This window comes from Pimephales promelas, chromosome 25 (assembly GCF_988280905.1).
Source record: "Pimephales promelas chromosome 25, fPimPro1.hap1.1, whole genome shotgun sequence".
Classification (NCBI taxonomy): domain Eukaryota; kingdom Metazoa; phylum Chordata; class Actinopteri; order Cypriniformes; family Leuciscidae; genus Pimephales; species Pimephales promelas.
Genome location: NC_142793.1, coordinates 8,179,270 through 8,201,221, shown reverse-complemented (window position 1 = coordinate 8,201,221; position 21,952 = coordinate 8,179,270). Strand labels below are relative to the sequence as shown.

The 21,952-nt window shown below is 38.2% G+C and overlaps 2 protein-coding genes across 2 annotated transcripts in view; one reads left to right on the top strand and one right to left on the bottom strand.

Moving 5' to 3' along the window:
- Window positions 1-20,596, bottom strand: part of LOC120473389 (FYVE, RhoGEF and PH domain-containing protein 6) — a 32,035-nt gene extending 11,439 nt beyond the window's left edge. Inside the window, exons 1-13 of the mRNA XM_039663225.2 lie at window positions 20,363-20,596; window positions 11,463-13,281; window positions 10,756-10,855; window positions 10,054-10,118; window positions 9,657-9,687; window positions 8,963-9,114; window positions 6,178-6,334; window positions 5,656-5,743; window positions 3,202-3,252; window positions 3,009-3,067; window positions 2,847-2,918; window positions 879-947; window positions 25-108 (exon numbers count right to left, since the gene is read on the bottom strand). Of these exons, the coding sequence (XP_039519159.2) occupies window positions 25-108; window positions 879-947; window positions 2,847-2,918; window positions 3,009-3,067; window positions 3,202-3,252; window positions 5,656-5,743; window positions 6,178-6,334; window positions 8,963-9,114; window positions 9,657-9,687; window positions 10,054-10,118; window positions 10,756-10,855; window positions 11,463-13,281; window positions 20,363-20,375 (2,760 nt within the window). The 5' untranslated portion in view covers window positions 20,376-20,596. The remainder of the gene's footprint in view (window positions 1-24; window positions 109-878; window positions 948-2,846; window positions 2,919-3,008; window positions 3,068-3,201; window positions 3,253-5,655; window positions 5,744-6,177; window positions 6,335-8,962; window positions 9,115-9,656; window positions 9,688-10,053; window positions 10,119-10,755; window positions 10,856-11,462; window positions 13,282-20,362) is intronic.
- Window positions 1,885-4,441, top strand: LOC120473390 (uncharacterized). The gene is made up of 3 exons (XM_089127434.1): window positions 1,885-2,085; window positions 2,422-2,482; window positions 4,118-4,441. Exons 1-3 carry the CDS (start codon window positions 1,896-1,898, stop codon window positions 4,206-4,208), a joined length of 342 nt encoding a protein of 113 aa, XP_088983560.1. The 5' UTR covers window positions 1,885-1,895; the 3' UTR covers window positions 4,209-4,441.
- Window positions 20,597-21,952: the final 1,356 nt, after the last annotated feature.

The following is a 21,952-nucleotide window of genomic DNA, read 5'->3' as shown; positions in this document are numbered from 1 at the left end:
ATAAATTTAGAATAAAGATCTCACCTTCATGCTAGCTAATGGCAGTACGTTGTTCAGTTTGAAATTTCCAGATGCTACTTGCGTGGTATAGAGAAGACAATCGTTTGTCTGTTCAAATACAATAGAAATACATTTTTATAGAGCAAGAAAAAGAATCAAAACATATTTTAGGGGTTTTTTTTTTACATAAAAATTGCCCTAACCCTAACATTATAGACATTGAAAGTACCTGCACAAAAGTTCACATAAAATCAACATTACAAAAAAAATACCACAAGTTCTGCCTTTGATTCGATTTTGTTGTAAGCAATAAGGTACGAGAGACTGTGCTGTATCGTGAATAAGTAACGGCTGAAGGGCGTTGTTAGGCACGACGCGAAGCGGAGCCACACAATATTAAAGTAAAAAACAATGTATTAGTGCAACTTTCTTGAATTAAAATCACTAAAAGCCTTCCTTCCGTGAGAAAAAATAGTCCCTGAGCGTGAACAGCAACAACGTTCCAATGTGTAAAATGCATGAAAGCTCAAATAAAAACAACATAGAACCGCAGTGTTGCGAAGCGATCAATAGAACCGTTGGGTGAAGCGGTCATAGCCGTGTTTTATCTTGAATAAAGCACAGTTCTTGACCAATCAGAATCAAGGATTCAAACTAACCGTTTTATAAATATATATACTGTATATATTCTATTGTTCACTAATACATACTCACATCTATGAACAACTATGAACAAATTAAGTCCTATGGTAAAATGAAGCCCTGCACACTGAATAGAGTGTTTCACTTGGAAATATGTCTCATGTACAGTTGCATTGTGAATATTGATTCATGTTATTTTTAATACAATTGAATGAGAATTGACAACTTTAACTTACTAAGAAGAACATTCGAGGCTGCATCACTTTCCTGGAGAGCTTCATCAAGATCCCTTCCTTTAACAAAACCTAAAGAAACATACATTGATATATTTCAAAAGCATTTACTGTTGCAAATAGTTCTGTCACAGTTGGTAAATCCTATGTCTTCTTCATGTTCCGTGTTTCTGTTGTTGTATGTGTGTGCGTGTCTGTTCACAGTTTTGACTGTGTCTGTTCATTCTAATAAACAACTGAGTAACTCACTATTGCTTGCTTCCTAGTTTATTCGTTACAGAACGATCTGACCAAAAATGGAAGCAGCATTTCAGAAGCGGCACTTCTGAAAGCCTGGAGGATTTCGTCAACAACAGCAGACGGCGGATGGAGAATCAAGAGAGAAACATCAACGACACTGCTCGTGCAGTTCAGTGGCGCAGGTGTCCGGGCTCACCCAGCAAGTCCAACAGCTGCGCATTCCCGCTGCTCTGGTCCCACCGCCGATTCCCCAAATACCACCAGTGGACCCCTCCCAGTCGGAGCCACGTTTACCAGCCCAGAAAAGCTCAACAAAAATTGGGTTCACCTAACTAGATGCTCCATGCATTTCTTCTTCGAGGCATTAGGAGGCAGAGAAGCGGCCAGAATGCTGGCCAAGTTGCGGCAAGGACAACGATCCGTGTCGGACTACTCTATCAAGTTTCGGACTCTGGCGGCGGAGAGCCAATGGAACGAGGAGGCACAGTGGGATATGTTCCTGCATGGTTTGGCTGACTGCGTCCAAAAGGAGATTTATGCCATGGACTTACCACCAAAACTCAACGATTTAATCGCTCTAGCATTAAGAGTGGAAGCCAGGCTGTCTCGAGTGGAGCGGAGAGTACCCAACTACCGTTCTTCAGCGGAATCTGAGGGTCATCGTGCTGGAGGTGGGGACGCGGTCAGCCCCGTCTACGATCCCGAGCCCATGCAGGTGGGTTGAGCCCGGCTTTCCCGGGATGAGAGGGAAAGGCGGAGATCCCAGGGCCTTTGCTTGTAATGTGGGGGAGCGGGACTCTTTGCCTACAACTGTCCGTTAAAAGGCCGAGCCCGATAGCAAGTATGAGGCTACTATCGGGTGGGATCTCCACCGCGAAGACCTCATCGACATCGACTCTCCTTCCTGTTAGACTCCGATGGTCCAACCACCGTCACGATTGTCATGCACTTCTGGACTCGGGCGCCGAAGGTAACTTCATGGATCACAACTTTGCACTCAACCATCAAGTTCCCCTCAAACCACTCACCCATCAGATTGCAGTGCACGCCCTCAACGGTCAAAAACTCCCCACTATATCTCTGGTTACTGAAGACATCAACCTCATCACGTCAGGCAATCACTCTCACCATCTCATTTTACATACTGAACACTCCGCTTGCACCCATCGTTCTTGGTCACCCATGGCTCACCGGTCACAATCCCAAAATAGACTGGCAGCTCAAATCAGTAGCGGCATGGAGCAGTTTTTGTCATAAGTCCTGTCTTGACTCTGCCTGTCCGTCTGTTTCTGTTCATGTGTTACAGGAGGAGACAGTGGATTTATCCAATGTGCCCACGGAGTATCGGGATCTGAAGGAGGTGTTCAGTAAGTCTCGGGCTGATTCTCTCTTTTTTTTGTGGGGAAGAAAGATGGATCATTGGGACCTTGTATTGATTACCGAGGGTTGAACAACATCACGGTAAAGAATACTTATCCTTTGCAGTTGATGTCTTCAGCCTTCGAGAGGTTGCAAGGAGCATCTATCTTCACGAAATTGGATTTAAGAAATGCTAATCATTTGGTCCGCATTAGGGAGGGGGATGAATGGAAGACCGCTTTTAATACCCCTAGGGGGCACTTTGAATATTTGGATTTTCTGTTCATTCTAATAAACAACTGAGTAACTCGCTATTCTTCCCAGTTTATTCATTACAATTTCAACAAGAGTGAACTGTTGTTGTTAACCTACCCTTCCTGGTTTGACAATCACATGATTCCCAATCAAGCGGCACTGAACCTCATAGAGCCTCTGGGAGTTATCCTGTTTGAAAACAAAAAAATTGCATTTTGCAATATTTATCAAGAAAATTTATAGTTATTTTAGAAAGTAAAAAAATTGATTCTGAATTACCTCTTGTCTTACGAATTCATTGGCATGATTAGCCACCTCCTTTACTATCACTAGGGCAGCTGTAGAGATTTATCAGGATATCATTATTTTCATATAATAAAAATTTCAGATCAGGATTTGGTTGTACTGTATGTATTTAGATGAATTAAAGGTGTGTCTAACAATGGAAGATTTCGAGAGCTTTCATTTTCACCTTCTGCATCTCTGTAGTCTGGGGATTCTTCATCTAGATTGTTCAAATAATCTGAGGAAAATATAAATATTAAAAAATTTGAGAGTAATTTAAATATATTTGAAATGCATACATTATATATATGAAGAGTTCAGATGCAAAAGCCTCTAAATGCCATTTGAAATTTTCTTCTTTAATGATGATTTTTATCAAACTTGTATATTTAAGTTCAGTAATTTCACTTAAATAACAATTAATAGGTAATTATAATTGCCATTTAAGTGAAATCACTGAACTTAAATATACAAGCTTGATAAAAATTATCATTCTAGAAGAAAATTGCAAATGGCACTTAGAGGCTTTTGCATCTGAACTCTTCATATATATATATATATATATATATATATATATATATATATATATTAATAATAAACAATTGGAAGTTGCCATTTCACTAGCTCATTTTTAGCCAGTTTCCATTCTAAACTTCATCTAGTCACGTAAGGGCATCTCTCAGCGGCCATTATCCTGTTTGTATATGATACATACTATTACCCAGCAAACACAATCACGTGTTGCAAATGCTGCCTCCATGATGTTGCCTTTAGTTTCAAACCAATAGAAATTGACTGTAATGCAATTCCAATAATTTAATAATCTATAAATCTACAATAATCCTGTTATTTATGTAATTTATGCCACACTCTGTCAGTTTAAATCTAGACTAAAAATGCATCTCTTTAACCTGCCAATCATATAGAACATTATACATTTCTATTGTATTGTATTTCATTTCTATCAAATCAGTTAAATGCTTATTAGGCTGCATAGATTAGGTCAACTGGAACAAAGGACACTTCATTTGATGTACTTGTTACATCATAAGAAGAACGGCATCTACGCTAATGTCTTTCCATTTATTGGAATGTCTTTCCAGGCCGGATCCAGATCATACGGCGAACCAGCACCTGGACACGACCACAACGCCTTTGCCCCCATGCTATTTCTACATTACAGACAGTGGTTGATCCACGAAATTAGTAATTTGGTAGTTTGTTTTTGTATTTCTGTTGGTAATGTCCTTGTCTTCTAATACTGATAACAACTTGTGCAAAATACAAGTCTGCAATATGTTGATTAATCAGGAAATAAAAACACATCATAACTTATTCAGACAAATAGCACTGCTGTATTTCATACATTTTTTACAACAGACTGCTTTATTTCCAAGTTGATGCATGCATGGTAAACTTTACATTTTAATACAATATAGTACAATTAATTTTTTAATTTGAATTGTATAGGCTTTTCTAATCAATTCCAGATATACTGCATGTTCATGTTTAATATTTCCTCCATAATTACGTACATAAAGAAATATATTTTTTGTAAGGTCGGTTATCTTTGTCGAAAGTGCGCAATAGATACACCCACATTAACAATATCAACATATGACTTATTTTTTCCCGAAAAGACCATAAACATTACAAACAACACGTAACAAATAATGTAAATACATATGTCGTACATTTAATCCTGTGAGACTGAGACGCTGCAAATCGAATGATTTTAATGTCGCTACTGTCGCTAGGGAATAGTAAGATGGCCGCTCAAACACTTCACCGCCTGATGGCAGTTCAGAATGCAATGAGCAATTTAGTCATTATACAGATCAGTGCTAGGCTAGCAACTGCAATAAGCTAAAACCTCTTACCTCTTAAGTGTACTAAAATTACACTTACTGCATGTTGTGCTTAAAACCACCCAGAATACCTTAGCAACCGGATAGCAACAACCTAGCAACCATCCACAATACCCTAGCAAACTGAACCACAATGTGTTACTAATCGAAACACACCATATAGAACAACACAATCTGGTCAAACAACTTGTTGCAACCAAGTTCGAGTCATCTTTATTTATACAGTGATTTATACAATAACGATTATTTCAAAGATGTTTTACAGTGATAAACAGGAAAATAATGATCAAGGATGCGAACAGGAATCAATTGTGATGTAAAGCAGCTCTAAAAACACAATAGTGTCATTGTTCAGCTGTAGTCAGTTCAGTTTTCATTTCATTTGTGAAATTATTTCAATCAAAGCAGCTTTGCAGAAAACAGGGGTGTCATCATCCATTTCAGTTCAGATCTCGTTCAAAGGTGTCAGTCCAATCAAACACACATTGCAATGTGCTAAAAAAACACGCACTAAAAACACCTTAGTGTCAGTGTGTAACAAGCTAACTCACTGACAACTGCACCACTATGTGCTGAAAAAACTACTCAGAAAACCTTAGAAACCACAAAGCAACACCCTGGAAACCACTCAAAATAACCTAGAAACTGCACTGCCATGCCCAGAACACCTAAGCAACCGCATAGCAACACCCTAGCATTGTGGCAGTGATTTATGTATAGGAAAGCACTCCCATTTCCTTCATAAAATCTTTCTAAAGTGTAAAAATTCTCACCAGTTAGGAGGAGCTGATATTGTGGAATCCTCTGGATAGGTTTAAGCATGTAATGTTTCACTGCGAGGTTAGCGCAGCATGGATTGCTCTGTATCATTGAGAAAGTAAGGCAGAGAAAGAAAGACAGAAGTTGATTTTTTTGTGAAAACATAGTATACTTAAGCACAATATATTCATATATACTTTAGTGTAACTAAATGTATTTGTGGCCCACTATAAATAGGTCTTAAGTCATGTCAGAAAGCATCTATTTACGAATTAAAATGCACATTGAACATCAGCACAACTCGTAATTAGGAGTTTTGGTAACTTTGTTATTTAAAGTATACCTAAAGTATAGGCCTACTTGCAATAGTTCCACTATAACACAATCAAATATGGATAATTATCAAATTACGGATATTTAAAGTGTATAATAATTGAAGTTAAAAAAACAAAAACAAAACCACCTGAGAGACTATTCACATCACTACAAAGGCATTTAAGGTATGAATTAAAAACAAGTCGGAGTGGTTCTATTACCTCAAACTCTTTGACGACTTTGGCAAATGCTGGGTTTTTCCGGCAATGCTCTTCTAGAAGTGCCACATTCTTGGAGAACTCACAAATATAATTGGAGTACATTTTGAGATAAGGTCCTCTCTTCACAAATATATCTGCTACACGACAATGCTTGTTCCTGATTGAACAAGGAAACTTCTATAAATAAAAATACAACCATTTGTTTACACATGTTGTCCAAACCTGTACTATACGTTTCGAGACCAGTGTTGTGAACAAGACCAGTTTATTTAATTGAAAAGATTCAAAAGAATGTTTTCCCAAAAGGACATAGCTAATTCTGCAAGATGGCAAGTGCAGATGTCAATATTTTCAGTGGCTAAGGAGTAACTAGCAAATCTATTGTTGTGTGTTCATACCTATGGTTCATACAGATGATGACAGAACAGGCCAATTCAGTTTAAAAATTCATTTTTAAATAAAACCTTTAGTTTTTATCAATAATTTGGTCACACTTTAGTTTAGTTTAATTCTCACTAACTACGATTTTTGCCTCGATAACTCCTAATTACTGTTTATTATTACTTAGTAAGGTAGTTGTTAAGTTTAGGTATGGGGTATGATTGAGGGAAGTAGTATATGGTCATACAGAGTAGGGCATTAATGTGTGCTTTAAGTACTAATAAACAAGTAATAAGCATGCTAATAAGCAGCTAGTTAATAGTGAGAATTAGTGAAAATTGAACCCTAAACTAAAATGTTACCAAAAATGTATAATGCCTTTTTTAAATAACTTGAAAATGACTCGTCATATCTAGTTTCCACACCTTTTGTGGGTAAAATGCTTTATGGAATTAGACCCAATGTAGCCTGGATGCCAGCCCGAACTCCGCCCACAACATTTTTTGGACGGGAAGTTCGGTCTGGACTCGATCCATTGAGGAATAATTATGATCGGTTCAGAAATCATCGGGCCAATCAAATTGCCAGGGAGGGCTTTATACGATGATTGACAGGTGGTCTTCAGTAACGTAATCCTCACGTCATCAAAGTGCGCTTGTCAAAGATGACTGCAGCTGGAGAATTGAGATGTATAGATTCCGCTGTCGTGTCTTTTGTAAAAAAAAAAAAAAATCGACAGCGCATTCATTTTAATAGACAAACAGAGAACTGCAATCAAGGCATTTGTCGATCGGAAAGATATTTTTGGCGTCCTTCCTACATGATTTGGGAAAAGTGTAACTTATCAGCTGGCTCTGACGGTCGTTAAGAAGATCATGGGACGTAATGAAAAGCCTGTGGTCGTTGTGGTTTCTCCTTTGGTAGCACTCATGGAGAAGTAAGTAAAAGAAGTAACACTCGTTATTTAAAGGTTCTCTGAGCGATCCTGGGTGTTGTTGACGTTCGGAATATTTTCAAACAAATCGGAGGCTAGCTAGACCCTCCCTCCGCCGCATCTCATCTCCTCCCCCTCCCTTCCGTCCTTCCTGAAATAATTGTGAACGTGCATTTCTAGCTAATTATATCCTTGTGTGGGTTTGGCGAACAGAAAGCGTCAATTTAGAAGAAAAAAAACAATTGAACGTTACCCACCTGTCCAGCAAAAACAGAGCAACCTGACGTCGGACTGGAAGCCCTTCTGCCGCCGGAGTTCTCGCCATCGTTCAAAAGCTTTGCTACCGATGTAAATTCGGAACTTCGCACGTTCTTTATCCGACTCCTTCTTCTTTTTAATTTGTTCTTCAGAACGACGTCTATTTGGTCGTGAGTCGGCCATTTTTCAAACTTCCCTCTGATGCTTATCTCCTTCACACACACACCCCCTTCATGTGCAAGCGCACTAACCCCCCAGACCCACCCTCAAATACTTCTTGCCAGTGATTGGCTGGAACACTGTTTGTTAGGTTTCGTGGTCCGGGTGAGACATGATTGATTTGTTGCCGTTTGTGGAGCCTGTGGTGTCTACAGAGACCGCGTTTTTTTACAGTGTGTTTAGGGGACAGTCAGCTAGCCGATAGTGAGGAGACGTTTGATGTATGTGACAAAAAATGTTTTGGCCCCACATCGCTTAGAGAACCTTTAACTTCTAAAATAAATAAAGTTAGGCTATACATTCTGTATTTGAAAACTGCGCTATGCAAAGGAGTTGACTTATGCGCTGCTCTGATTGGTTGGTAGGTCTACTGACTATCCAATTGAGTGCAGAGGTTTTTTTTTGTCCTGGTTCGGTTACGACACACCTCATAATCAAACCCAATGGAGGAGTTTCAGTCTCATATTCTTTCTTGAATATATTCTTTCTTTCTTGAATCACTCATATTCTTTCTTGAATATGAGTATGACGAAGTCAGGCTAGACCCAATGAGTATATAGGCAATGATCTGATGCTCATAATTGTCACTACATTAAAACTGCAATTCATAAATACAAAGACTTGAAAACAAATTTTCTATGACGAGCAGGGGCAATGGAACGTGAGGGAAGGTTCGGATGATTCCTGGTCAGAGAGCTGGCTCAATGGGACATCTTACCCATCTTTAAGAACGTAACACAATTGTTTTCTTTTATATGCCATTGTTATTTGCCATTGACCAATTTATCTGATTTCTTTCACTAGCTTGGCTATAACAAACATGATGTGGTTTTAAACAGGTTCTACAGGGACAATGTCCATGAAATCACAGCAAACCTACAAATGCACTGTAGAGCTACTGTAAGGGTGACTTCCCATAGTTTAAATGTAAATAAGAAGGTATGCAAGATTGCTGCTTTCTGGTATTTGTTGATGTTGGTGCAGTTGCATTACCAGTGAGTAACCCGTTCTTCCAGCTCCTTCAACAGGTCGCAATTTAGCTCGTACAGCTGGGGCAAAGAACACAAGATCTGGTTCACGACTCGCTCATCGATCACGGCTTTTACCGCCTGACAGGAGGCCTTCAGTACCGCTTCACGAAAATCCTGCAAGGTTTAGGGAAGTGAGATTAAACTATAGAAAATTAAATAATTATTTTAGGATTAATAAGACTTTGTTTCTTAACACAGTAAAAATTAACACAGTTAACATTTAACACAGTTTCTTCATCACATGTATATGGGTTGAGAACGACATGAGGGTGAACTCATTGTTTAAGGAAACTTGGTTTATTTACTCAGTACACAGATTTAGGTCCTGAAAAACTAAAGCCATTAACTATTGATAGTTAACTTTACTACCACTGAACTTCAGTCACCCACACTGAAGCTACTGAATTGCTATTTGAAAAAAACAATTCCAACAAAACACTGATAAATGCGGTAAAAGTAACAGATTACCAACACTGACTGCAAGTGACTGCAAGTCAGTGTGATTTCAACAATAAAGTAGCAGATTTGGAAAACAACCCATGTGACTGATTAACTCACATTTCATGAAATGGGTGAAAAGCAGGGCTTATGTGTAATGTTTCCTACCTAACGGGACTGCACCTAAATCAGTTCAACAAGTTACTGGAAACACTTACTACATGGAGGAGCTTTAGTACTTGCACAAATCTGTGAATAAATAAAGAGAAAAAGTATAATAAAGAAAACATAAAAAAATATACACATGTATTATAAAAGAGGACTAATTAATGCAAACATTAAGATCCAAATTGTGACTTTCTTTATTCTCTGGAACACAAAAGGAGAATTTGATGAAACTCTTTTCCAGAAAGTAACATCCACATATTACAAAACTTGAAACAGGGTAACCAGAAATTTAACAAAAGCGCTGGATGGAAAAGGGCTGTATGAAGATTCTTCAAAATTCTACTTGTATGTTCGACAGTAAAAAAAAAAAAAAAAAAAAAAAAAAAAAAAAAAAGAATGACATGGTAATGTTCCTTTAAAAAAGTTTTGACTGGATAAAACACTTACACTTTCTCAGAAGACAAGATCTCATTTACAATGTGTTTCGATTTATTGGTCGTCTTCTTCTCAGTCTAGAAAAAATGTATTCAAAACAAAATATTTAACTGTAGTTAATCTATGTATAGAACGTATTTATAAATTGCACTTGACCGTGACAATGAAATGTTGTATCTTATTAAGCATTTCATAACATTTACAGTAGGGTGCTTTCACACTCAGATCCTTTTATGTCCACATAAGTAATAATGGGGACCTCTGTATTCATACTGTTTCTTTTTTAAATCAACTGGTGATATCAGGCATTATGAGAACATGCCATCATTTACTTCGTTTACTATTGAACATACATTAAGTTAATTCCATGCAGTGGTTTAATAATATTAATTATAATATTAATTAATATTAATATTAATTAAATATCTTGCAGGCAACACAAAAATATAAACAATGCGTTCACACAGTTGTGTCTCTCTCAAATGCATGGCATGAATAAATAATTTGGAGAGATCTGCCAGCAGACACAGACATGATGAATGTACAGAGGCATCTGATGTCCTCCTGAAATGAATTTGGTTTGTTTTGCTTTAAAAGGGTCTGAGATCATTTGGAGAATTCACATATGGGCCCAAACCGTGCTCAGAACCCTGAAAAGGACAAATTGTGAAAATACCCAAAATATTTTTTATCACAAAAATGTGAATACAGTACCTGTTTTTCTCTATTGATGGTGTCATCCTCCTCTTCTGAGCTGCATTCATCTTCTTCCGAATGCATATCCTCCAATTCTTGCTCTTCTTCCAACACATTTCTGAAAAAAAAAAAAATCAAAAAGCCTCCCAGATTTTAAAAGTATGTGCTGTAATGGCTGTCACAAAAGTAATGGCTGTCACATAAATCAAACTTCTTCACTTTGTATTTACCTAAAGTTTTGTTTTTGCTGTTAGTCAGGAAGTGTCTAATTATTGGAGTGTAAACAAGAAAACAGCCCTAAATCAAATAAGACTGCATGTAAAAATATAGCCCAGGCTTTGTTGATTAAATCTAAATTAATAATCATAAATATTACATCCATAAAGTGTTGCTTAAGTGTCCAAATACTTTTTAGGGCCATTATATATTTTAAACCAAGACTATTTATTATTGTTGGTATAGATTTTTTAATAAATTTATACATTTTGATGGTAAATTTGATGATATAATCAAACTATAAATGTCTGTCGAGGCCTGTAAACGTCAATTTAAAAAAAAAAAAACATCAAAGCTGTTCTAGGGTGTTATTTTCAGCAAATAAATTAAAATTTTAATTGTAATTCTATATTTTGCAAATCAAATGCAGTACTTCATTTTGCTTCTTCAATTCAAATTCAGGAATTAAATTTCCTCATCTCAACTATTCAAATCAGCAAAAAATGTACCTTTTAAGAAACTGTTGATTTTTGGTGTCTGTGTAGTGTTCAGGGAACAGATCTGGAATTTCATAAATACCATCGTCCTCATACATAGTTGACTGATTTTGGAATATATCAGCATCCTGTGCCTTTGTAGTGCTAAAAGGAGGCAGATTTTCATATTCTGGGATATCTTCATATGCATGTTCAGATTCACCAGAATTCTCTAGATGTTTTGTGAGATCTTCATCTGCACTCTGCTCATCTTGAGGTATATTCGCATCAAGGTGACCACTGTGCAGTGACACCAGTGTATGAGAACAGATTTCACTGTGGCTTTCCTCTGTATCCTCATTCATAACTGGAGTGAGATCAAGGACCAGCCCACTCTTGACAGATAACTTGGGAACCTTTTTGACACAGTCAAGGTCCATTATCCTTAGAAAGGAGGTTTTATTGAGGCCATCAGGTTTATGTATATCTGCTGAGGATAAGGACTTTGATTTAGGCTTGAGAGTAAAGCCGGTCTTCTTTTTTGGCACATCACTTGCTTGGTTCTGATTGGCAATTTGTCCGTCAAATGCAAGAGGGGGATTTCTTTCTGTATTTATTGCATTAATGTGACCATCATTTCTTAGTGGACCTTTGAATGCCGGAGTCTTTTTAGGAAGTCTCTCTGCTGAAAATTCTGTAGACCCAATGTTATCGTGCCTTCGCCTATCAGGTTGAGGTTTCTGGGATGACTTCTTCAGATGGGTGTTGCTTGATACCTCAGAAGATACAAACAGATTTTGTTCTTTATTTTCAGTCCCCTGTACACCAAATTGCTGGTTTTTATTTTGTTGCAGCTTAGGGATTTTCTGGCGTGGGACAGGTGCTGGGGTGCCCTGGCTGTTACACGGGGTACATTTAAAGCTCCTTATGGCCTGAGGACCTTTGATCTCTCTAGAATGTCTTACAGCATTGATGTTCGCATTGATGTTCACCTTGTTAGGACTTTCTCTCCATAATGGATCTGGATTGTTTACATCAACAGGTAAGGCAGTAAACTTGGTAAGGCCCGCTGACTCCTGATGGATAATTTTGGGTTGCTCCATCTTATTTTTGCGCGGCAAGGCAACTGGTGGTGCTTTCTTAAGAGGCTTAGGGGGCTGACTACAATGCACACTGCATTTTAGAGGCTCTGGTGTTTGGCCACTATCAACAGATGAATTAATGCTAGAGATCATGTTTTTTTGGTGTTTCTTGGTAGTTTGCATCGCAGAAACACTCTGAGGTTTTTCACTTGGATGGAAATTATCGTTATTGAATGAGTGGAGACGAGATATGCACTTTGACAAAATAGGTGACACCAAATTCTTTTCTTCCTCCTGTGTTCTCAGGGGAGATTTGGATGAACTCTCTCTGGGACATTCTGTATTTCCTGCTTTACACGGATCAAGACTGTTCCCATGTTGATTAACATTTTGGTTGTTTTCCTTCGGTGAGCAATCAGCACAATTTTGGTCATTGCATACACAGATTGGAATTACGTAATCCCACTTTGGCTTGTTGTTCCCAGTGTGCATTCCATTTCTGAAATTTAGAACGCCAACATTCTTTGTGATGTCAGACTCTTCTTGTAAAATAGGTTGATGGACCTCCTTGGATGTGAGATGTTTTGAATTGAAAGGAGAGGGAGGTTTGAAAAGGCATGGTTTTGGTGCTACTTCAGGCTTAACTTTACTTTTAACAGCAAGTGGGTTATGTTGGTAAACACACAACTCGGAAGCGGATGGACGTTCTGTTTGCACTGGTTTTGGGAGAACCTTTGGTTTTGGAGCCACAGGAGGTTTATGATCACCCACTGAGAAAAGAAAACCACATGGAGACAGAAAAACAAGAAAAGAACACTCTGGTTGAAATACAGTTGACCATTAAAGCACATTTTGTCCCTGGGACACTTTTTCATGGAGTTGACTAGTTAACTGAGGTTTGGGAGCGGGGCCATGCCTCAACCAGTCACCTGACATCTCAAAACCTTCTTATATTGGGCCACCCCTTACAGTGCTGTTTGTCTCATTCTCTCGAATCCTCCCTTCCCATCCCTCTCACATGCATTTAGGGCTGCAACTAACGATTATTTTGATAATCGATTAATCGGACGATTATTTTTTCGATTAATCGATTAATCGGATAAAAAATTTATTTCATTTTTTTGTTTATTATAACTAAATAAAACCCTAAAACCCTAAAAACCACACTCTTTTGTGTGTTAAACAATCTTCTTAATACAGACAACTTCATTATATAGAAAAACAACAAATAAAAAATATATATATGACCATAACCTATGACAAAAATGCTATTGTAAACTAGATTAGTGGATAACTCAGAAAAACTTAGCCTAGAAAAATCACAAGAATTTTATAAAATCTGAACATTTAGTGAAAAAAACATTCCTTAGTGGGGAAAAAATAAGAGACAATAAGTGTAGCACTAACTCTGGTAAAACGTTACACATTGCTCTTTGTATTGTTGTTATACATTCATGAAAAACATCTAAAAATCAGATGCACAGCTGTTTAGTGAGGAAGCAATATTGACTGTGTATTATACAGTATCTTTGCAATAGTTTATTAAGCCTTTTCTTTTAGCAGTTTTAAATTTCAGTTAGGCTACTGTGCACGTGAAGAACAATTATACTGCGCCGACTCTACTATAGTGTTGTGATCTAACAGACACTCAGTAGAAAGTGATTAAGTTACAGCAATAAAAGTCTAGCAAGATAGTCATTATATTACGAAACCATAGACCTTTATCTACGGCTCAATTATTATAATAACATTGAATCATCTTGGAAAGAGTTTCATCATGTTAACTGTTGTAACGTGACGCGCTGTTTGAACACCGAATAGAGAATGACTGACAGCCGCAGTGGAGGGAAAAGCTTACGTTAACTTGAATTTAATGACTTAAATATACATTTCTATCTCACATTATACTACAGTATGGCTTCATAAAGTATACACGATTAACGCAGGTCACCTATTTTGGTTTCAAAACGGCGAATTTGCCGAAAGGTGAATGATTTTCGTGTATGCTGCATATTGATAGCGGTTTCCTGATGCCCGCAAATTAGTTCAAACTCACGGAATCAAGAGTGCACATGCGAGACAGAAGATAATGTGCTCCAAACCGTCCGTGTTGCGCACAGACCGGCGAGGGAGAGAGACTGCGTGTGTGCCTCATGAAGCGCATGTAAGAAGCGCATGTAAGAAGCGCATGTACCATGTAAACAATCCCCGTGACGTAATCAGACCAACTAATCGATAATGACATTCGTTGACAACGATTTTCATAATCGATTATAATCGATTTTATCGATTAGTTGTTGCAGCCCTACATTCAACCATCCATATCATGCCCTCTTCACTTCCCTTCCAGGTTTTTATGGGGGGGGGGGGGGGTCCTAATCACTCGACCTAGGGCCTACATTTAACTGAGATGATGCCCCCACTCTGAGTCTTCTAGCCGCCAACACCAGACGCCCAGACCAACCTGAATATTATCCTTCCACTTCATCCTTTCCCTATTCATCCCCAACTCTCTTCAATAACATATCAAACTGACTACCACCCATTTCCCCCTTCCACTTCTTCCTTTTCCTATTCATCCCCAACTCAATTCAATAACATATCAAACTGACTACCATCCATTTCCCCCTTCCACTTCATCCTTTTTCTATTCATCCCCAACTTCAATAAATAATTTCTAACAACCACGGTTGTGGCGTGGTCGCTGCTCGTGCATGTTTGTTTAATTGTCCTTTTTAAATATCCTACTGTCAAAATAATATGAATAATATTAAAAAATATATTTTTTCTCTGAATTAAAATCTAGTAGAAGATTTAAAGCTACAATACCTAAGATTTAGATGCCGCTAGAGGGCGCTACATTCAAAACAACAACGGCTTTGCTTGATGACGACGTGGAGGAACGCGGAATGATGGGAACTGTTGTTTTCAACTCCACCGTGGATAAATCAGTCAGACAGGAATCGAAAATTAGTTGTCATGGATGAGGTAAAGTTCGATTTCTATAAATGTTGCGTTTAATGACATGCTTGTTTTTCCTTAAACTGAAATACCGCAAGAGAACCGCAAGAGAAGTCAGGTTTAAAAGTAAATTAGTTATCACAGATGTTACTGTACGCGTCACTGGACGAAGCTATGGTGGAGAGGGTTTGAAGGGGCAGGTCTCTTGCAAGGAGTTGACGTGGCTTGTCCTCCTTTTTGGTAACTTTATAAAAAATCATGTACATTTTGCTTGATAGACACTAACGCACAACTACAACTACCGCATTTGTCCAGGACTACACGTAGTACGAGCGGAAACCGAGGTAAGCGGATATGATGCGATTGACTCGCGACTCCCAGCTCACCCCTGCTCACACGCCCCGTTTCCTTGGTTAAAATCTCAATTTTCTCGCGATTTAAACATTGTTTGAAACATTTGGAATATTGTAAGTTATCATCTTAACTAAATATACAACACTGGCCTTGTGATTTTGGTATATTTTAATGCAAAAATCTTAGGTATTCCACCTTTAACACAATTTACGGCAAAGAAAGAATGTACTTTCTTGGAAAGATGGTTTTTATTCATTTTTGTTTTTGTTAATTATGACAAGAACAGCATAAACAAACTACATATCTGGTACAGCTGGTATTTTTTAATACCTGAAACATAATGTAAAATTTTTAGAACTTTTATTAGTAATATTAAATATAAATATTATTTAAGTTGTTAAATTCATTAAATGTCAATCATTGTTGATGTTTTTTTTAACCATCCATTAGGCTTGGGGTCTGTCAGAACCGAAAACGTCTCCGGTTACTATCGTAACCTCGGTTCCCTGATAGGCGGGAACGAGACATTGCGTAGCAATGCTGCGGGAACTCCTCCCTTCTCCACTTTTGTTGAAATCTTATGGACTATGGCCAGCTTGGACGCGACAATTGCGTTAGAATCATGACTGAATGCTTGCAAACAGCAAACACAGCAGTCTCGTTCCTGCCTCTCAGGGAACCGAGGTTCCGATAGTAACCGGAGACGTTCCCTTTCGAGAGAGGTAACTCTACATTGCGTAGCAACACTGTGGGAACTGTATTAAATCCTGCCGTGAGAGTAGTGTGGATAAGCCTTGAGAAACGGGGTCAAGCTACACCACTCAAGTATGAGACACAGCCAGCCAATAGCCGTGCCGCTAGGAATGCTCGGATCTGATAGGCGAAACTAGACCAATGAGACATCAGCTCTGACCCTATCCAAATTTGCATATCCAAACGCACTGAAAGCCAAGGCTGCACTGATCCGGGGCAGAAACAACACAATAAGCCCTCAAGCATGAGGGTTAAACACAGTGTCAATGCCGCTAAATCAGACAGGGAAAAAACCTGTGCTTTGAACGGTGTAGAGAGTGACTTCGGCACGTAGCCCATAGCCCGGCACACTGCAGTCGCCGGGTCCAAAACAGATATAATCATTGTTCACCAAGAACATGTGTAAGTCTCCATTGCGCTTCGCAGAGGCGAGAGCAAGGACTAAAGCCATTTTCAGGGAGAGCTCCTTAAACGCTATCGAAGCTAGGGGCTCGGATGGCTGTAGAGAGAGAGCCCTGAAAACTAGAGTGGCCACACATGAGGGTTCCACAGCTTAGGGATGAAGTGCCATATTGTGCCATTCGCCTGAGACAGCAGGCCCTTCCTGAGGGGGATTTGCCATGGGGGAGCCACCATTATCTCTCCCAGGTCCGCAAACCAGGGCTTGTTCAGCCAGATCGGGCTCTCTCCTCCTTGATTTTGCACCATAAGCAGAATCTTTACCGGAGGGAACGCGTGAAGCCTGGCTTTCAGCCAAAGCAATGTCAGAACATCTCCAGTCAGCGGGGAGTGAGATAGCTAGAAGGACATCTTACAGTGTGTGTTCTCGCTTGTGGCAAACAGATCCATGTCCACCCTCCCGAATGGATCACAAATCATTCGCACCAATCCGGGGATGAAGCCTCCACTCTCCTTCAGGAATCCTGTTCCTCAAAAGCATGTCCAAGCATGTCCCAGTTTAGGAGACCGGGCATATGCACCGCTCTGATGGAGAGAAAGTGTCGATCTGCCCACAACCGTCCTGGCGATTTATGTATGAAACCACATAACATGTTGTCTGTTTGAAATAGTATGCTGCTGCTTCAACCTAGAACAAAAAGCTTCCAGGGCGAAGGACACTGCCTTTAATTTCAAACGGTTTATGTGCCACTCTCTCTGTGACTCCGACCATAGAGCTGAGGCTGGCACGCCCAAGCACACTGCTCCTCAGCCTGAGGTCGACGCATCCGTCGAGACCACGGTGCGTTGTGTCACTATTCCCAAAGGCACTACTTGGCTGAACATATCTTGGTTGCGCCACGGTCTCAGAGCGCAAACGCAAATGTGAATGACCAGAATTCACATGTGACCTGAAGACCACGCCCTCAGCGGGAAATCTGCAGCAGCCGTATATGCATCAGGCCCAGATGGAGAAATTGCCACCATCGGCCCGAGAAGCCTCTAAAATTCCCCGCCTCAGTCGGAGGAGTTCTCCGACTCCTGCGCAGAGTCGATCTCTATGTGTTTTGAGAAGGGTGGGCTTGCATCACCACTGAGTCGACACACATGCCCAGATATGTTATACTCTGACTAGGAATAAACACGATCTTCTGCACATTCACACACAGTCCCAGTGTATCCAGATGGTGAAGCAGCGTTTCCACGTGACTGATTAGCACATCCCTTGAGTGAGCTAAAATCAGCCAATCATCTAGATCATTCAAAATGCGCATTCCCCTCGTTCTGAGGGGAGAAAGCGCTGCGTCCCCACTAGGGAATGCCCAAACGCATGCAATGAATATTGGTATGCCATGCCTTCGAAAGCAAATCTCAGGAAGCTCCTGTGGCGTGTTTCTATTTGAATATGGAAGTACGCAGAAGAAACGAACCAGTGTATTTAAAACTTAGTGTATTTACTGGTTGTCAAAATTAAAAAATCTTTGGAAGAAATCATTGTACATTTATTTAACCATAGCAAATGTGCATTTCTTAAAGGAGTAGTTCTTGGCTGAACATATCTGCTGAACATATCCAAAAGACAGTTTCAGTGCAAACTGCAAACTGTTCAAAGGGATTTAAATTTCAGACAATGAATAAGGGTCTTATCAAGTGAAACGATCGCTCATTTAAAAAAAAGTTCATTTCGTTTGTTGAATGAACCAAATGACACGAAAAAAAGATTTGTTCATTTTGATGAACGAGTTCGAACAGGAGAGTCACGAACGTGCATCACAGAACAGAGCAAGGTGACCATTTGATATTTTTGTTTGTTATCTTTGTTATTTTTTTTTTTAAATGAGCGGCCGTTTCACTTGATAAGACCTTTATTCATCGTCTGGAATCGTTTAAAGCCCTTTGAACAGTTTGCAGTTTGCACTGAAACTGTCTTTTGGACCTTGAACCGTTTGGTTACCAGTAAAGTCCATCATATGGAGAAAAATCCTGGAATGTTTTCATCAAAAACCTTAATTTCGTTTCGACTGAAGAAAGAACGACATGGGGTGAGTTATCAGCAAAAGTTTTTTAAAAGTGAACTACTCCTTTCAAGTATACATTTTTCATCACAGTTTTGTGTGTGTGTGTGTGTGTGTGTGTGTGTGTGTGTGTGTGTGTTTATTTAAAACTAGACAAATCTAATATTATGTTAATCTTATATCTGTTATTTAACAGTTGAGATAGTTTTTTAATGCTGGTCTAACCAGCAGAAGAAACTAGCTGGGTTTAAATCTTAGTTGCACAGTTGATGCGTGTTGACACACTGCGTAACAATGAGTCCCTATTAGAACTGCTATTCTTTTCTATACTTTTATTAATTCTATTGAGAAACCATGAGAAAAAGGTGAATAAAGAATGAGTCAATGTACAGAAATTATTCATTATTATTATGTTTAGAACTATGGTGTATATCTGTGTTTTGTGGTGTGTTTGTCAAACTCAAAAAATGCTATTTTTAATTATTAAAAAATGGCATGATTTTATATAAAAAGTTAATAATTGTATTTTATTGAAAAAATATTTTTGTTTGACTTGTATATTGTTTTGATTAGATCAGATAACATTTTAATCTGTTTAGTGGGCATACAGTATACAGTATTAATGAAACAAAACCACATAATTGTACTAGACGAGTGAAATATAAAATTATAAATATAAAATACTTAAAAGTATACTTTTATACACTAAAAAAATACACCAATTTAGTCCCAAGTAGTATTGAAACAATTCACTAACTTATATAAATATACTTATAGTACATTGATATTAGTAAATATACTTGATCTTTACTTCACTATACTTAATAAAAATTAACTTTAAATATACTTGTTTTTGGTAAGGGGCATTGAGAGTCCTTAGCAGTAATGGAATTAATCCACATTTATTGCATATTCTATTAAATTTACACACAAAAAAATAAATAAATAAACATTAAAAATAAATGGTAGAATCGTGAATAGCTGTCAGACTCTTTGATCCAGTGAATATTTCTAAAGGTATTAAAAAACATTAATACAAAAATAATAATAATAAAAACGTATAGAAAGCTAATTTGTTACAGAAATATTTGGCATTTTACCCATGTGAAAACTAGTCAGTGTCTCTTTGCTTTTGCCTTTAAAAACTCAGTTCAACCGAGTATAAACAAACTTTCCAGTGGTGACAAATATGTTTTGCCGTTTGACTTTTAAATAATACAATTTGTAGGCCTATTAAAAATATCTTAAAAGAAAAAATCGGATTACTATTAAAATGGTTGTAGTTGTGACTTGAATTATCCATGTAAAAAAAGAAAAGAAAAACTCTCACCTGTACGCTTCATCGTCCCACAAAATTCATGAGCGTGACCACGGTCTACCAGTTTTCTCTAAGTTCAGAGATTCAAGGCGACGTTTCCAGTCCAGTTTAACGAGGAAAGACTGTGATCAAATTCCTTCCGAGGCTCAGAGAGGGCGGGTTACATACACACGTGCCTTTCTGGTACCAGCAGAGTAGTCTAATTCGAAATTCCAATGAGTGAGTGCCTGGTTGTGTTGATCCGCATCAGTGCGGGCTCGGCTAAAGTGCGCATCGAGCACGCATTTCAACCGCAAGGGGGCGCCCTTCTGAAACCTAATATGACAAATGGGACACTCTAGTCTACGGTCTGACGGTCTCATGGACTTAACGGCCATTGTAAGTCCACCAAGACCAAAAGTGCATATGAAGTGTAGGCCTACTATTTGGAACAGGGCCGTATTCAAAGATAAATTTGAGCCAATCAGCGTCCTCAAATCCATCTAGCTAATTAGACAAGGCCGCTTATTCCTTCGCCCATAACGAGCCACTGCTAAAATCAGGACTGATCTGAAGGCACAATTTTAACTAGGCTACATGACAAAGGTGAACGCAGTCATCAACCATCTATGCTCCTATGTCCATGTGAGAAGATAACTTTAATTGGCATAAAAATTAACGGTAAAAGAGCAGGTCTCAGACCAACATGCAGGTTTTTACCACCAGTGTTATACCACCAACACTTTTCAGAATAAGGCCTCATTAGTTAATTTGATAATGTATTAAACTAACAGTGAGTAGTACATTTGTTACAGTATTTATTAATCATTCTTAATGTTAGTTAGAAAAAAATATTTTGTTCATTGTTTGTTCATGTTACTTGCATTAATGTTTAAATTAACATTAACATTATAAATGCTGCAATATAAGTATTGTTCATTCTTAGTTCATGTTAACTAAACTAATGTTAACTAATAAAACCTTATTTGTGAAGTGTTAATGATTTTTCTTGTACATATTTGTCCTCTGTCTCATTTGTTTAAATCGGTCATGGAGGTATCCAAAAATTTTATTGAAACTGGTCAATTAACTCATCATAGCTGATTTTATGAATTGACAGCCTGTTTTTGAGTCTCCAAAGTTGCATTTATTTAATCAAAAATACAGTAAAAACAGTAATATTGTGAAATAGTATTACAAATTAAAATAATTTGTGAATATATTTTAAAATATTTTATTCATGTGAGCAAAGCTGAATTTTCAGCGTCAGTTTTTCAGCAGTCTTCAGCGTCACATCCTTCAGAAATCATTCTAATATGATGATTTGATGCTTAAGAAACATTTTTGATGATTATCAGTGTTAAAAACAGTTGTGCTGCTTATAAAATTGTTTTGGAAACCCTATAGGCTACACAAATCCGCTGCGAACTCTATGGGCGCTGCCATCTTGTTTGAGCCCATTAATTGCATCAAATGGCCTAATTGCCTCAATGGAAACACCAAAACAAATGTTTAAACTTTTGTGTTTAAAAAAAAAACAAAATATTAAACGCATACTAACCTGAAATTACATACCTATGGCAACCCTATTCACAAGTTGCAGATAACTATTAGGGCGCAAGT